Genomic DNA, 15,988 nt, shown 5'->3' with positions numbered 1-15,988 from the left:
ACAGAAAGCAGAGAGTGGGGATAAAGTGGTCCTTCTCAGGATGGAAGCCGGTGACTAGTAGTGTTCCACAAGGCTCAATGCTGGGAGCACAACTTTTCACTTCATGCATTAATAATCTGGATGAAGAAACTGAGGGCATTCTGGAAAATTGGACTGAAAAACCTACCAGCCATAATTGAATGGCAGAGCAGACTCGATAGGCTGAATAGCCTAATTTCTGCTCCTATGTTTTATTGTCTTATAGTTTCCACCAGCTCTCCTGTCCTAAACCTGACATAACTTGAGTTCAATGACATTATGAGAGATGATAGAATTAAGGACCCCCAAGTTGGCAGCTGAACTTCTTCAGAATGGATTTAGTGTCGAGCTGGATAGAAACGGAGAGGTACAACTTGAATTGACATTGAGGTAGTCACAAGTTGGCCCCAATAAGAAAGAATGGTGCAATTGGGGTGCATTGATAAAGATTATAACTTGGGGCTCGAAGAAATAATTAATATTTAAGCAGTCAGCTCCTGCTCCATCCAATTGTACCCACTTATTTCTGCTGGCGAGTATGCCACTCAGCACTGTGCTATCTGTTTGGGTGACTGTGTGGATGATATGACTGTCATTGTTGAAAAGCTGGCAGTGCACAACGGCTCAGAGATGTGGGTGTGACTGTTGCACCAGCAGTAAGAATGTGCGAGTGAGGTGAAGTCTGGACATCAGGTAAGAGACATGATTGTTAGAAATTGTGGGTGTGAAAGTTATAGGGATCCAGTGAATTGAAGCATATTTGGGGCTTGTGGTGGGATGTGGTATTTGCAATCATTGATCATGTCAAGTCTTGTGAGGCTACTGTGCGTCTTAAAGTACGGCTCATTGCTGGAAGCATGGCAGTTGACATCTACAGCTATCTGTTCCCATTGCCCTTTTTGCGTTTGTCTGTTGGGCCTCCTTTTACTTTATAGCAATGCAGGTCACCTCTCCTCTTCACCAAAACCTTTTGGACTCTGAACTGTCATATTTTGGCCACTAAGTGGCTCCTTAAAGTTTCAGAAAGGCACCACTGGTACTCATGTATATTCCAACATGAAATGTGAAAGATGCCACAGTTATGGAGTTAGCGTCAAACTTCCATCAATCATCTGCAGGTCAGAAAAATCACGATCAGTGTACTGATTTGACCACCAATATGACCATTTGAAGCTCCCGTCGAACAGGCATTCAAGAACATTAGCCCTCAAATGAAGGGCTCCCCACCAGGAAGCATCAACAACTTAGAGGGCAGTTTTGAAATACTACTTCCAATTGTAACTCTGTCGTTGTTTGTCAAAGTTTCAATTATCTACAGATCTGGCAGGTTCTGAAATACTTCTGTGCTGACTTAAACACTTGCACATAAATCAGTTGCCTTCCAGACATGAGCAGACAATCAGCTTTCTCTAAGCATTGAGCACAATTATGAAGGTGAGTAGCAGCTTCCTGTCATAGGAAAAGCTTCCAGCAGCATGCAGAAGAGAAGGAAATGGTGGTTATTTCATTATTCATTTAAAGGAAATGGTCTCAACTAGCAAAGCCAATATTTATTGCCTACTCCTAACCACCCTCAAGAAACTGCTGGTAAAACTGCACGCTCGAACTCTTGCAGTTGCAAGTGGGTGATTAGTTTATACAATTGAAGAATATTTCAGACAGCAATTAGCGTCAAACACTTTAGAATAGTCCTGGAGTAACATTTAGGTTAGACCAACTTCAGACAACAAATCAGTGAATTGGATACATTTTTTTTTAACAACAATCTGATAGTTTTGTGATTACTATTTACTGAGATGAATTCTAAATCTGGAATCGACAATATTCTGATGTTGACAAACAGAATCATAGAGTACCAAAGCAGCAAAATTATGCAAAACTGAATTAAGACACCAGCATAGCTCCACCTGAAGTAGTGTGTTCAATTCTGGGTGCCACACTTTAGGAAATAAGTGAAGACTTTAAAGAAAGTGCAGAAAAAATGTATGAGGATTGTTTCAAGATGACATGAGAGGGAACGCTCGGGTTGTTCTATTCACAGCACAGAAGCAAACAGGGAGATTACAGAGGGTGTTGAAAATCACAAATGAAATGGAACTGTACCTAACAGTTCAAGAATCCATAATGATAGGGTTCAGATTTAAGGGGATTTGGCAAAAAAAACCCAGAAGATACCTGAGAAATAATCTGCTTTATGCATGAGTGGTTGGGATTTGAAATTCACCAACTGACATTGATATAATCACTGAATTATAGCTTGTGGATAAAGATTCAACTGACGCATTCAAAAGATAATTGGATACATACGATAAAGAGAAAAAAAATGACGGGTCATGTGGGAAAGAGTGAGGGTGTTGGGACAACTGAAAGAACAAGTACACAGCCGAGAGGCTGAATAGCCATCTTATGCACTCTTCCATGATTCTTTTCTGTAAATTGGGTAAATGGAATTATGATACAGATTAACATTGACTTAATTGAATGTTACCACAAACTTAGAGAATGAACAGCCTACTCCTGCTCCACTGCTCACTGGTACATTTTATAAATAGAAAAATCCATTAGATAGCCTTTACAACCTTGCTCTGATTGATGAGTTTCGCAGTGTTACTGTCCACAAGATTTAGTGGGATAATTCAAAATAATATTGTCTAGCTTTACTATCTACTCTTATTCCTTAGCATCAGTTAAGTGGTTTGCTAAATGAATGAATCATTGGCATCACTACCATTCTGGTCCAAATTATTTGAAGTCAATAACTCAAACCAATGAGACCAATATTTTCTGCAAGTCCTTCAATATTTGAAACAAGATTAATATACTTAAACTGCCATGCACTCTCACTTTAATATGCTATTCATAATTCATTTTTACAAGTTAAACTTGTATTATTTCTGAAAATAAATTCTCTCATAATAAATTTCCTGTATGGAGGCACATAGTGAACAAGCTGCTTTTTTATCTCCATTTTCTTAGGGGGAGTCTGAATCAATGAAAGTATTTGCAGGTTCATTAACCGCGTGTTCACACTTCTTTCATGATACCAGTTGATAGACTGGCTATTCTTATATTCTTGGGGCAGCATAGCGGCTCAGTGGTTAGCACAGAGCCAGGGACCCGAATTCGATACTAGCCTCAGGTTCACATTAGAGGTAAAAACAATCCACCCTCCTCTAGCTTATCTCTCCATGCTTCAGGCTCTCTGCCTTTATTCCTGATGAAGGGCTTTTGCCCGAAACGATGATTTCGCTGCTCCTTGGATGCTGCCTGAACTGCTGTGCTCTTCCAGTACCACGAATCCAGAATCAGGTTCACATTCTCCCTGCGTCTTCGTGGGTTTCCTCCAGATGTGAAAATTAGCTGGATTGGACATGCTAAATTACCCAGAGTGTTCAGCAAGGTTAGGTGCATTAGCATGGGAACAGAGGATTACAGGGATAAGGTAGTAGGATGGGTCTGGGTGGGATGCTCTTCAGAGGGTTAGTGTGAACTTGTTGTGCCGAATAGCCTGTTTCCACACTGTGGGGATTCTATATTCTATCCATGGATCCATGGTCTTAAGTACTTTCCTAAGCCACCTTAGGGAGATAGTGCCCTCACTCAGCTGACCCAATTAGTCTGTCGAATATCAATCCTAAATTCAGAACTGGATTTCAAGATTTTCCAGATTAGGATTTGAACTCTCCACCTTCAAACTCAAAATAGAAATGCTACCAAAAGACTAGGTTCCTCCTACTATGACTACCAAATACTATCAAAGAAAGGGATTGGCATTGAATCTTTTCAATTCTTAAAGCTTTCCAATATTAAGAACTACATCCCAATACTTTGCTCCCTCAGGGAAATTTTTAAAACTGATCAAGTGTGTATTAACCAACTTTTCATACATACATTAATTTTCTAAAACAAAATTTTGTTTCATCATGAGTAAAGCAAAGAAAAATGACGGATACAAATGTATGAGAAGACCTGTCATCCTTATTATTTGTACAATCCACAATACAAAAGAAATCTAATAGTTAGGGTTTAAAATTAATGCAATACAATCCCTCAAATGGAGTAACTTCAGACAAACGTGTAATTTTCAAGAATGTGAATTTTTTTTTAATATTAAAAAATATAAACATTTAAAATTCCTCCTCCGCCTCATCCCCCCTCCCCCACCCAGACACTACTTTAGCTCTTAAATTCTCATAATTTTAAATGTTGCACTTTATATTTATCCTGTTGTATGTTTTAATGAAAAACAAATAGAATAAAGAAAGACCAAACAAGCCTATAGAGAACAGTATCCCTTTAAATACCTACGCAGAATTTTGTAAATTGATCATTTTAATTACCTAACTGTGCTACTTTCTTTCAATGAAATATTATATTGAATCTATACTCAAACACACTGCAGCACCGCACAACCTGTGGGGTTTCTGCTGAAAATGCGTTTCATACTTTTACTCCATTAAGAGAGAAATAAAACCTACAACCAATGTAGCCACTAGCTATACAACTTTTGAAATATATTAAAGAGAGCATAAAACAAAAAAATTGCTAGTTTCCCCCTTCCCCAGTCGAAACTTGTTTCTGCTAATCCTACCTTGGTAGGTGAGCTTGAAGCCTTGCTTATTCTCAGAGTGGTCACTGTAGAAGTTGATGATGGTATCATGGGTAGTACTGAGGAGCATTGGTGGGAGTTCTGCTCCACTGAATCGTCCAATTAAAGAACTAGTGTAATGCGGCCCATTTCGAATCTCCAAGAAGTCATGATTGGCTTCAGTCGAAAAATTCAAAAACTGAATTACTGCACCTGCATTGATAAAAGCAACACTTAGCTACTAAAAAAAATCACGGAAAGGAAGAAAGTAACATTACTCAACCCGCATTCAGTATTATGCCTTGACTTAGAAATCTCCCATATGTATTCATCATCTATTTACAAATCAAACAGTAGGGCTTAAGTTTACATGCTATGTTCTGAACATAGGTACTGTGCATCTTCACAAAGGTGAGCTTTACCACTTATCAGAAGTAAGAGGTAAATCTCACAACTACTTTATAAAATATGAATGAAAAATCATGTCAAGTGGACACATTTTGAGTGGTAGAAAGAAAAGACTAATGTAGAGTCCTTAGGAAAATTCCACAATATTGGTCAAAAAAGTTTGATATTCTGGTGAGGTACTCTAAGCACAAAGCACCACTCACAACTGAGAAATCAATAACCTTCAGCCTGTTCAGCTTCTACCTGTTAATATGAGCTCGAATCAGGTCAGAGGGTCAGACTGTAATATAAACTTAATGCTTCCTTCTACTTTATTATACTGGTCGAGTTGAGCTGGCTGAGAATCGAGTGAATACTGTAATTGGAGTGCTTTAACAACATGAACATAAAAATCTCACAATCAACTGGGAACAATTATTTTCTTAACCATGGGAATGTACATATGTGAGTGGGCAGCTGATCAATTTGAAAATTTTTCTCTCTCTGCAGCAGCACCAAACTATTTTAAGCATCTTGACATCTCAGTTGAGCCACGGAAACCCCAGTAAATTGTTATCGAGAAATGAAAAGAACCCCTGTGGATATTCACTCCCATTATTTATACCACACAAATGTGCATACATGCTAAGTATTTGATATGCTCTGTGTTAAATCCCTGAAATGCATAATCAATCATTATTGCTTCCTCATCCACTTTATCCCCTTCTCTGAGGAAGCTGCAGATCTGCAAAAGATTGCATCATTTGCTAGACTCTGTTTTCTCTGAATTCTATACCCTAATGCATCCAACATCCACAGTATGTTCTTTCTGATAAGCATCACAAGGAAATGCGAAGAAGCCAAGAACCCAAGTGAGCCAACAACTTCAGTGCAAATTGGGAATTACATTTTGACTTTGTGAGCTGATAAGTTCAATGCAGAATATAAGGTCTCACTCTTGAATTGGTAATGAATGTCTCAATAAATTATTAAAGGTTCAAGAGATTTATGACAAATTAATTGGATAACATTAAGAAATGGTATCTCATTGTTTGACACTTTTTAGTCCAATGACATATTTAAATCAAATTCTTGAAGTAAAACTATAGTGAACAACTTGTTTAGAATAATGCACACAAAAGGAGTTTAATTTAAATAATCCTGCCTGTTTAAAAAAAGGACAGTTTTTTTTACTTCTCCAATGATATTTTGGTTTTAAACAGGTAGGAAACTCTGTTGATGCTGGACCTACTGCTTCTGGACTAAGCCTCTGAAGGGAACCTCTAATTGGCCATTTAAGTGACTCAATTGACCTTCTAGTGAAACATTAGTCCTTAATTCTTTCTCCCATGATTTAATTGGGGAAAGTAAGGAAGGGGATGGGGCTTTTCACTTCACATCTTTCTACTCCATGACCTCATCATGTCCTAGTTCATTCCTGATTGGAAGGAGGTTACATGATGCTCTAATGCCCGACATCACCTCCATCCCTTCTCATATGTGAAAGAAATGTTCTTCCTACAACTTCAGCATTGTGAACTGGTATGATAATAGCTCAAGATTAAATTGGGTTCACTGCATTATCTCCAAATGTTTCACATCACTGCAACCCTGTCTCCAGGGCATTCAATGCAGTAAATTAACTGGAAGATTAAGCCAACCCATGGTGCATGATGGAGGTGTCCCGTTTAATTAATGTTCTATTCAGATAGATAAAAACAGGTTCAGTCAGAAGTTAATTCGCGTTAACTGAGACTGCTAAGTAATCTTTTGTATTGTTTGGCATGTGACTCGGAACTAAATAATTTATTACAGAGCTTGGAATGAAGCAAAAATAATCACATATTATTTGCCAAATATAACAAAGCACTTGCAATTTTTATTTACATCTAATCACCGTGTGCATCATTTCACAGGAATGCTCGTGTTTACATGAACTGTTTTAGCCTGCGAGGCATATTAAATCAGGGCATATACTTTAATGCAGCTATTTCATCTCCTGTGTGTGGTCAGTCAGTTTTTTTTTAACCTCAATATTACCTTTGACACTTATTCTTCACACTGCCTTGTCCTTCCACTAAATTAGATGCAATATAGTGAGACTTGATGTGCTAATTTTGCGGTTTAATATGACACAATTCTATAATTTAATTAGTGGCTTGACCTGAAAGCTGTAACCAAGGAATCTCGCAGCTCAAAGTTGTTATCTTGACTTGCAGATACCTACAGGCAATTGTATGTCAATGATTTTCGCTTCATCTTACGTCCATTCACGGGCTTTGGGCATCTGTGGTGAAAGGGTTAAAATTATGTCCCAATACATGTGTGGATCTTATTATCTGTATGTAACCGGAATGGAATGTGTTGCTTAGTCTTATTGTTCGCATGAATATGTTACCGGAATGGAAGGTGTTGCTTAGTCTTGCCCTGTTGTTCGCATGAATATGTTGCCGGAATGGAATGTGTTGCTTATGGTGTTTATGCTACCAGCCTTGATAAGGAACAGACACTGTCAAACAGGATGTTGCAAGCTTAATTGGTTCCAGCTGAAACTCGTAAAGAGTCTTGCCCTGTTGTTCGCATGAATGTTTAGATCTCGAAAGAGTATATAAGCTGGGAAAGTCCCCAGTTCGGTAGAGTCTGCTCCGGGTTACGTTTAACCGCTGAGCGTGGGTTGTTGGCAACCGCTCTACGAGAACTGACGGCTCCCAGTTCCGGTAACATGTAGAGTGAGTATAAACCAGACCCGTTGTTAGTACGAGACCTGGTTGAGGCGATACTGCGGGGAATAAAATACTCATATTCTAGCAAACTCGTCTCTCAGTTCTTTTCTCCTGGTCTGTGTCAGACTACTCTCCTGCGAACCCGATCCTTGAGAATTTATAAAACAGCATCACTGGCTAGGCCAGCATTTATTGCCCATCCCTAATAAAAGAGGCAACCACATTGCTATGGGTCTAGAGTCATATGTCGGCCAGCTCAATTAAGGATGGTAGATTTCCTTCTCTAACGTTCATAAATGAACTGGATTATTGTTCCCTCAACAATCAATTTTACGGTTATTATTAGATTCATAAGGTTTAAGATTTTTATTGAATTCAAACATCAGCATCAACTATGGTTGGATTTGAACCCAGGTCCTCAGAACATTGCCTAGATCTCTAGGTCCAGTGACAATACCACTAGCTCAAGCCTTCCCAAAATTAGAAGCAAAAGAGTAGCAACACTGTTGCTTTCATAAACCATGTCCGATTCATCTTATGCAGGACTCCCATGATAAATACTTAACTGCCTGAGGGAAAGTTATAGATAAATGCTCCTTGAACTCAAACCATGCAAATAACTGGATTTTTTTTCTTCTTGCTATCTCTGCAACTCAACTCTATTTAAGTTCCCTTCAGATTAACAGATACTCTCATCTCACAAAGGAAGAAACACTGAGACTTATCAAATATTGGCCTGCTCACTCAACAACTAATCATGTGCTACATATTCTTTCATCTCTACCTCTTCAACCTTCTACAAGATAGTTTGAAAAATGGTATCATTTAGTTCCAGTCTGTCATTCATTAAACTTGTGGCTGATCTGAGTGCATCCTTAACTCTTTCTGACTGCCGAAAATGTGTTGCTGGAAAAGCGCAGCAGGTCAGCAATTCTCCTGCTCCTTGGATGCTGCCTGACCTGCTGCGCGTTTCCAGCAACACATTTTCGGCTCTCATCTCCAGCATCTGCAGTCCTCACTTTCTCCTCTTTCTGACTGCCTCCAATACAAATAAATGAACTAGATGTAGGAATCAGCCATTCAGCCTCTCAAGTTTGCTTAGACATTGAATCAAATCATGGTTGCTCTGGTTGCTTAGCTCAAATCCACATTCTTGCTTAATCCTGATAAACTTTCACTCCCTTGCTTACTAAGGACTAATCCACTTCTACCTTAAATATATTAAAGGTCTTTACTTCCACTGCCTTTTCATGAAGGGTATTCCAGACTGTCATGACCCTCTGAGAGAAAGGATTTCACCTGAGCTCTGTTTAATTGGGCAACCCTTGATTTTTAAACAAGTGACTCTTGATTTTTTTATTTTCCCAAAATAGAACATATCCCCTCCACATCTAGTCTGTCAAGGCCCTTCAGGATTTTAGATGCTTCAATCAAATCATCTCTTACTTTTGTAAATTCAAACCTTATCTATCCAATCTTCCTTCATAAATAATCCTTGGCTCCCTTGTAGATTGAAAGCTCTCTAATTCAGCCTTGGGTATATACAATGGCTGTCCTTCACTGCTCGCTGTTGAAGAACAGAGAAGCATTTCACATCTCAATCCTCCATGGAAGATCCTTTATATTTAAACTATGTCCTATAGCTCTAGATTCCTCCATGAAGTGAAGCATCTTCTCAACATCTCATTGTCAAATCCCATCAGAATATTATATTTTCAATACGATCACCAATCATTCTTCTAAACACCAATGACTATTGGTCCATTCAATTCCTGAAAAGACAAATCTCTTCATCCCAGGATGCAGCCAAGTGAACCTTCTAAAAATTTGTTCTGCTGCCCTCCAAGCATTATTGTCTGTAAACTGTTGATAATTTATTTTTAAAAACTTTATCATTCAGCATTAAAAGTAGCATTACAGTTCATCAGTGTTTGAATTTGTGCTTCACAGAAAGGCACCCACTGGCTGTGATAAATTACGTGTTTGCTTGCAGAAATCCCTCCCCTTTCTTTAGCCACAAAGTCATTTTTCCAACAGAAGTCAATCAATTTGGAAAGCGATGGCATCTGCATGAGCTTAAGCAAGGGAGCACAGATAATCTTCAATGAGGAGAACAAGCACACTTCAGATTCCTGATGTAGCCACTGAGAAATCAATAATATTCAGAGAGAATTGAGAAAGATGCTTCCTGGAAAAAACTGAATGCAGAACTTACCTCAATTTTAAAGTCAGATTCGTATGATTCTAAATATTCTTGAGTTTATAAAAATAGTGGCATATGGAAGTTGGTGACTTTTGTGAAGTGATTTAAACAAAGACTACACCTTATAGAACAGTGACTGAATCATGCATATATCAGAAAGCAAGGAACTTCCTTTCTGTATTAACAGAAAATTGGTTGTGTGGTGGTTTACAACAGTTGGAGTAAGGACATAAGCTTGCCTTTTGTTCGAGATAATGAAGGATATTTTTGAATTTTTTTTTAAAAAAACATACAAATTGAAAGATATTAAGATAGTTTGGAAGAGATCTGACTGGGGTTAGATGTAAGTTTCATCTCCATCTTAAAAAGGAATTTATTTTCTTTTTTGGCGGTAGGGTAAGGGAATAAGCCACCTCAGTAAGGAAATTTAGTTTGTGAAGTTTCCAGACTAGGACTGTTTTGTTAAAAACATTACAGATTATTAGAAGCTGAGAAGGTCTAAGCTCTCAGTATTGTATTCATTCATGGAAAATAGTCATAGAAAATTACACAGATCACAGAACAAAAACTGGAGAAAATTAGTTAAGTCAAATTTTAAAATTGGATAGAAAGGGATATTTTCTCTGGATTTGATGATGATGGGAAATAGGTTGGAACAATATTTAGTTGGGTATTCTAAGATTATTTTCTAACTGTGTTCTATATATAGTTTTTTTTTTGTTTTTGTCTTTGAGTAGTAAATTACTGATGTGTTGTTGAAGTAAATCAGTTAGTTTATGTTCCTAGTGAATGACCAACATACCAACACGTTAACTAAAGTAAAGTAAAAAACTGATTCATCAGCAATAACATTAGCAAATTTGCTGATGATACAAAGCTGGGTAGCAGGGTGAAATGTGATGAGGATGTTAGGAGATTACAGGGTGACCTGGACAAGTTAGATGAGTGGGCAGATGCATGGCAGATGCAGTTTAATGTGGATAAATGTATGGTTATCCACTTTGGTAGCAAGAACAGGAAGGCAGACTACTACCTAAATGGAATCAATTTATGTAAAGGGGCACTACAGAGAGATCTGGGTGTTCTTGTACACCAGACAATGAAGGCAAGCATGCAGGTACAGCAGGTAGAGAAGAAGGCTAATAGTAGACCATTTAGGACAGAGCTCAGGAGGAACTTCTTCACCCAGTGAGTGGTGGCTGTGTGGAATGCTCTGCTACAGGGGGCAGTGGAGGCCCACTCTCTGGATTCATTTAAGAAGGAGCTCTCAAAGATAGTGGAATCAAGGGTTATGGAGATAAGGCAGGAACAGGATACTGATTAGGAATGATCAGCCATGATTATATTGAATGGCGGTGCAGGCTCGAAGGGCTGAATGGCCTACTCCTGCACCTATTGTCTATTGTCTATTGTCTATTGTCCTATCAAGATAGATTTCACTCTGGAATCTGATTTGACCACACTATCATCAGCTAGGGCAATAACAGGTCAGAGCACATACTCTCACAAAGAATATTCAATATTATGACATCACAGAGATAATTTCAAAATGCAATAATATTTTTTTCAGCTCCATAGCATTAAGTCGTTTTCTACTTAGATGTATCATGTCTTTTCAGTGTACACAATGGAACTGAGTTTTAAATTTAAGCTGCATATTAAGTTTTTAGGGGTTATATTCATGTAACATTTATCTCAATGTTTTCTACTTGTATGAAAAACCAAATGTATCTCCTGAAGCAATAGATATTCAGCTAATACGTGTATTTAGTCAACTATCCTGGATAGGAAATCCATGTTTCAAAGTGCAGATCTTGTTCAATCATCTTAACCAATATTCTATTCTGGGCATCCAACATTGTTGTGATAATGCAGGAGCCAATCATATCACTATATCCTCTAACTAGCAATTTTCATCTAATTCCTTTTTACTATAGAATCTGTGGCTTCAGTGCTTTGTACTTTTTAGTACAAGTCCAAACTGGAAAAGGAAATCCAACCCGCTGTGTTGCAAGAACATGAAAATTGAAACTGGATTGGAAATCAAACTTCTGGCCAAGGCTGCATAAAAGGAGACAGACACAGAGCAGAAGAGAAGTTGATAAGTCCAGTGGAGACAGAGGTTGGATGAGAAGCTAACAATTAGCCACATACATAATTGATGCAATGGCTTTTGTGACTCAAAGATAGCATAGTGGATCCATACCATCCAGACTGTCTTGAGGAGATTCTCGAGCGTTTGGTGAAGATCATCCCTGTGGAACTTAGTCAGTTGCCCACCTCTGTCAGGAGAATGCTAGCTCCTGTGAAGAGGGAGACTAACATCCTTTAGAAGATGTTAGAGTTATACAGGATGTCTATGACCGAGAATGATCATACTCTCATTGAATGGGTTACTGAACCTATTCGTCAGATCACTTTTAGTCATAGCTGCCATTTCATGTGTAATTTATAATCAAGGGCATCTGTCTGTTAATTCATGTTTATCTCTTGTTCATTCTGAGTTTTCAACCGAAGGAGAAAATCGAAATTTGTAGTTAGTGTTTGCTTTGTCTCAAGTTCCATGGCTAAAAAAAAGCCTTCTGTTTTAAACTATGGAATGCTATAGCTTAATTTTCCCAGTAAATAACTTGGAATTTGGAATTTTAAAAAAAACAAGAGTCTTGACTGTAATTAGAACACTTTTGAATACCAACTGACTATGGTATACACAGCTAAACAGAGTCTGTACCTCACCATGTGATCGGTTTGCTGCCATTATCCTCCTTAAGTATCTGGATCTACAGGGTCTTATGTGGCAGATGAAAACTAATCAAACTGGAATTGGCTGTTGTATTGAATATGTTTATTGCATGTTAGAAACTAGTTAGAGGATGCAGTGATATGATCGTCATAATGAGGAGGACTTAGATGTTAGATCTTCCAAGATTCTAAGCTGGTTTGTCCACAAGTCCCTCATATGACATCATCATAGTGGGTGATAATTCATTACACTCAAAATTAGTCTTTCCAGATCTGAATATAGCAGTCAAGACTCTCATAGACAGAGCATTCCAACATCTAACCATCTACCAACTAAAATACCTTTTGCTCATGTTGACATTGCTCGTTTTAATCAATTTCCCCTCGTCCCAAGTCTTTTCACCAATGGGAGCATTTTTCCTTTATCTACTCTGTATAAACCCCTTACAATTTTGAACAATTCAAATCTTCCATCAACTTTATCTTGACTGAAGTAAATAATTAAGGCTTCTCAATTCTCACCCCGGAATCAATCTCTTAAGTATTTTCTGTATCCCCTCTTGGATTTTGTAATCTTCCTGATGGGTGATGTATTACTTTATAAAACACTGTTTTGGCCACTAAGTTTATTATAAAATCACCTTACATTTGGACACATCAGGCGAGCTGTTAATCTTTGCATCTTGTGTGCCTTTTTAAACCAATTATTCAAAGCAATGACTTCACTCAAAATTAGGTTTGTGGTAAAGCTGGACTAAAGACCATGATGCTTTGAGAACCATGGATAGGGAAAATGTTGGATTCTGTTAAAACTTGTTGAACAGTGGTATTCTGTCATAATCACCTTTTCCCAGCAATCAAATTGAATTATGCAATGGTGTTCAGAGATGAAACATTTATGTTTAAAAAGCATTATCAGACGCAGAGAATTAATGAGTTTTGACTCATTTACAAAGGACACTAAGTCATTTGGAAGACTACCAATTCAGCCAGGTCCAGCTGAACAATGAAGGGAAAGGAACTTCTCCCAAGAACCCTCCACACTTTCTTTCAAACAAACCAGTCAGTATGTGGTTGATATTTTGGCTGAAAGCAAATACTAATAGTAAAACTAATACTATGAAACCACTGTCAGTTTTATATCTTGCCCTTCCCTCGAACCAAATTACATAATCAACATTTAAACAATCCTTAGTGTGTCAAACATAGGAAACACAGAATTCATCACCATGCTCTTTTTCCTTTTATCAACTTTTATCTCTGCTCCCAAGTTCCCATATGGTCTTAAACTAAAGTACACAACCCAAAATAGCAGTAAATGCATTACAACTTGGTACTTATCAGACATTTAAAACATTGAAAACTTTTCTATTTGTTACAGGATGCAGGACAATGTGTGTGAATTATTGATTTGTCATTTTGCAAGCAAGTTGCATTTTTTCCATTAAGAAAAGCATTACATACCTTAGTTTTCCTTCATAAATTGATTAAAATTTTTGTTAAATTCTGTAACAAACTTCAGCATTTCAAACACATTGCTGTTGTCTTTGTTTGTTTTGAATTGCCTCCTCAAAGTTCAAGACACAATGGAAAATCAACTTAAATACTATTGTCAGAATGCCATGACACAACAAAGCATGAATATTCGCCTAAAAATCATTTTCCACCCTTTTTACTGGAACTATTAATCCGTTCAAAAAATGAACTAACAGCTCTTGATAACAGCATGAAAAGAAATTTTGCAGAATGCGGCAAGTTTGGACATTTATGTCACCTGATTGCGGAGAACACTATTTTTAAACTGTAACATTTTCATTTGGATTCCAGAAACTAGCACAAATATCTAATTTTTAACAACCTCATTGCTAAAATTGAGCTTGGATGGGTGGATTATGGTGGGACAATGTTGGCCAGACTGAGGGAAGTGTCCAATGACAGTCTCTTCATGAGGTAAGCCTATTGGATCCTGGACTGAAAGAAGCCTAGAGGACAATTTTAACACTTTAAATTTTAATTTTCCTTGTAGGCCAGGAGGATTCCTTCCACTTGTTCATCTCTAGCCCATCCCACCCCAATTGTGGACATAATCTCTTCCTGTGTCCCCCACCCATCCCTCCACACATTCCTTTCCTCCACAACCATGGCCAGACCTTTCAATCCATCCCTTTTGAATGGTCATGGTAAACACTGTGCGCTATGCACAGTCCACCTCCTGCTCAGCTATAGAGTCTTTCCTCCTCTCTCTCCCTCCCAATTGTGCACAGACTCCAGACACTAATCACTCATACTACCCTCCAAAATTGTGGACACTTTGCTATCCTCCACTGAAAAATGCCTGTGGGTCCTCCCTCCCTTTAGCTGGGTGGTTAATATGGTCATGCGTCTGATAAGATCCACAAGCGAGGCCATATCATTAAGATAGGCAGATCCTCCAGCTTCATGATTCTGCTCCTAATTTCATAACCTTTCACCGAGTCCCCAGGAACCCTCCCTAACTCTCTGTAAAAATTAACATGCTTAGAGATGACACTTTTTAAAAAACAGTTATACCAGCAGAGTCTGCTCCTGCTCCAGTGACAACCAATTGTCATCATGTAATGACGTGAAATAAATTATGAACGAAACTTTAAAAACTGACTGAAGAAATTATTTTTCACAGGCGAGAAAGGGTTAGCACTCAACATAATGTCTTCATTTCAAATTGACTTCCAAAGTTACAACTGGCATTCATAAACGCTGCATAATGTTGAATAAAACATCAGTATCTTTTTAGCTTCCTTACCATATCCAATAGGTAATAAAATCTTCCACGTGCAATCCAAGTTGCTTGGGTAATTTCCAGGAAATCCAGGACTTAGGATGACATTGTTCATGTTTGTCAATACGCCTCCACATCTAGCTGATTATTAAGAAAGAAAAAGCCTTCATTTATTTGTTGCAGCTGCTCTATGGTCTAGTGTGTTGTCTGTGTGTCAATTACCTTCCCTTAATTATCAGAGCTGCGTTCAGCAGAGATTTTATATTTAACATGTTCAATGTGTAACAAACATGAATTTGAAAGTGAGATCCTATTTAAAGTTCAGTTTGTAATTTATGTCCAATAAAAAGTCACATTTATCTGGCACATTTAGTACCCCAAGACTGCACAACCAAAGGTATTTTTGTGAACTTTAATCAGTAAATATAACAGCTTATAACTTATCCATCTGAGAGACACCATTAATTCCACTAGCTAGGCCTAATTCTATTCCTCATGCACAAAGGGGCAGATTGTTCCACTATGTGAATCTGTTGACTACAAAATTTGTTTCAAATTCCATATTTGCA

At 37.9% G+C, this 15,988-nt stretch overlaps 1 protein-coding gene across 1 annotated transcript in view; it reads right to left on the bottom strand.

The window, feature by feature from the left end:
• Nucleotides 1–15,988, bottom strand: part of LOC122548600 (CUB and sushi domain-containing protein 1-like) — a 2,366,391-nt gene that overhangs the window by 259,650 nt on the left and 2,090,753 nt on the right. Inside the window, exons 41-42 of the mRNA XM_043687435.1 lie at nucleotides 15,444–15,560; nucleotides 4,610–4,819 (exon numbers count right to left, since the gene is read on the bottom strand). Of these exons, the coding sequence (XP_043543370.1) occupies nucleotides 4,610–4,819; nucleotides 15,444–15,560 (327 nt within the window). The remainder of the gene's footprint in view (nucleotides 1–4,609; nucleotides 4,820–15,443; nucleotides 15,561–15,988) is intronic.

Source organism: Chiloscyllium plagiosum, chromosome 3 (assembly GCF_004010195.1).
Source record: "Chiloscyllium plagiosum isolate BGI_BamShark_2017 chromosome 3, ASM401019v2, whole genome shotgun sequence".
Classification (NCBI taxonomy): domain Eukaryota; kingdom Metazoa; phylum Chordata; class Chondrichthyes; order Orectolobiformes; family Hemiscylliidae; genus Chiloscyllium; species Chiloscyllium plagiosum.
Note: the sequence above shows the minus strand (reverse complement) of the source record. Positions and strands in the feature narration are given on the sequence as shown.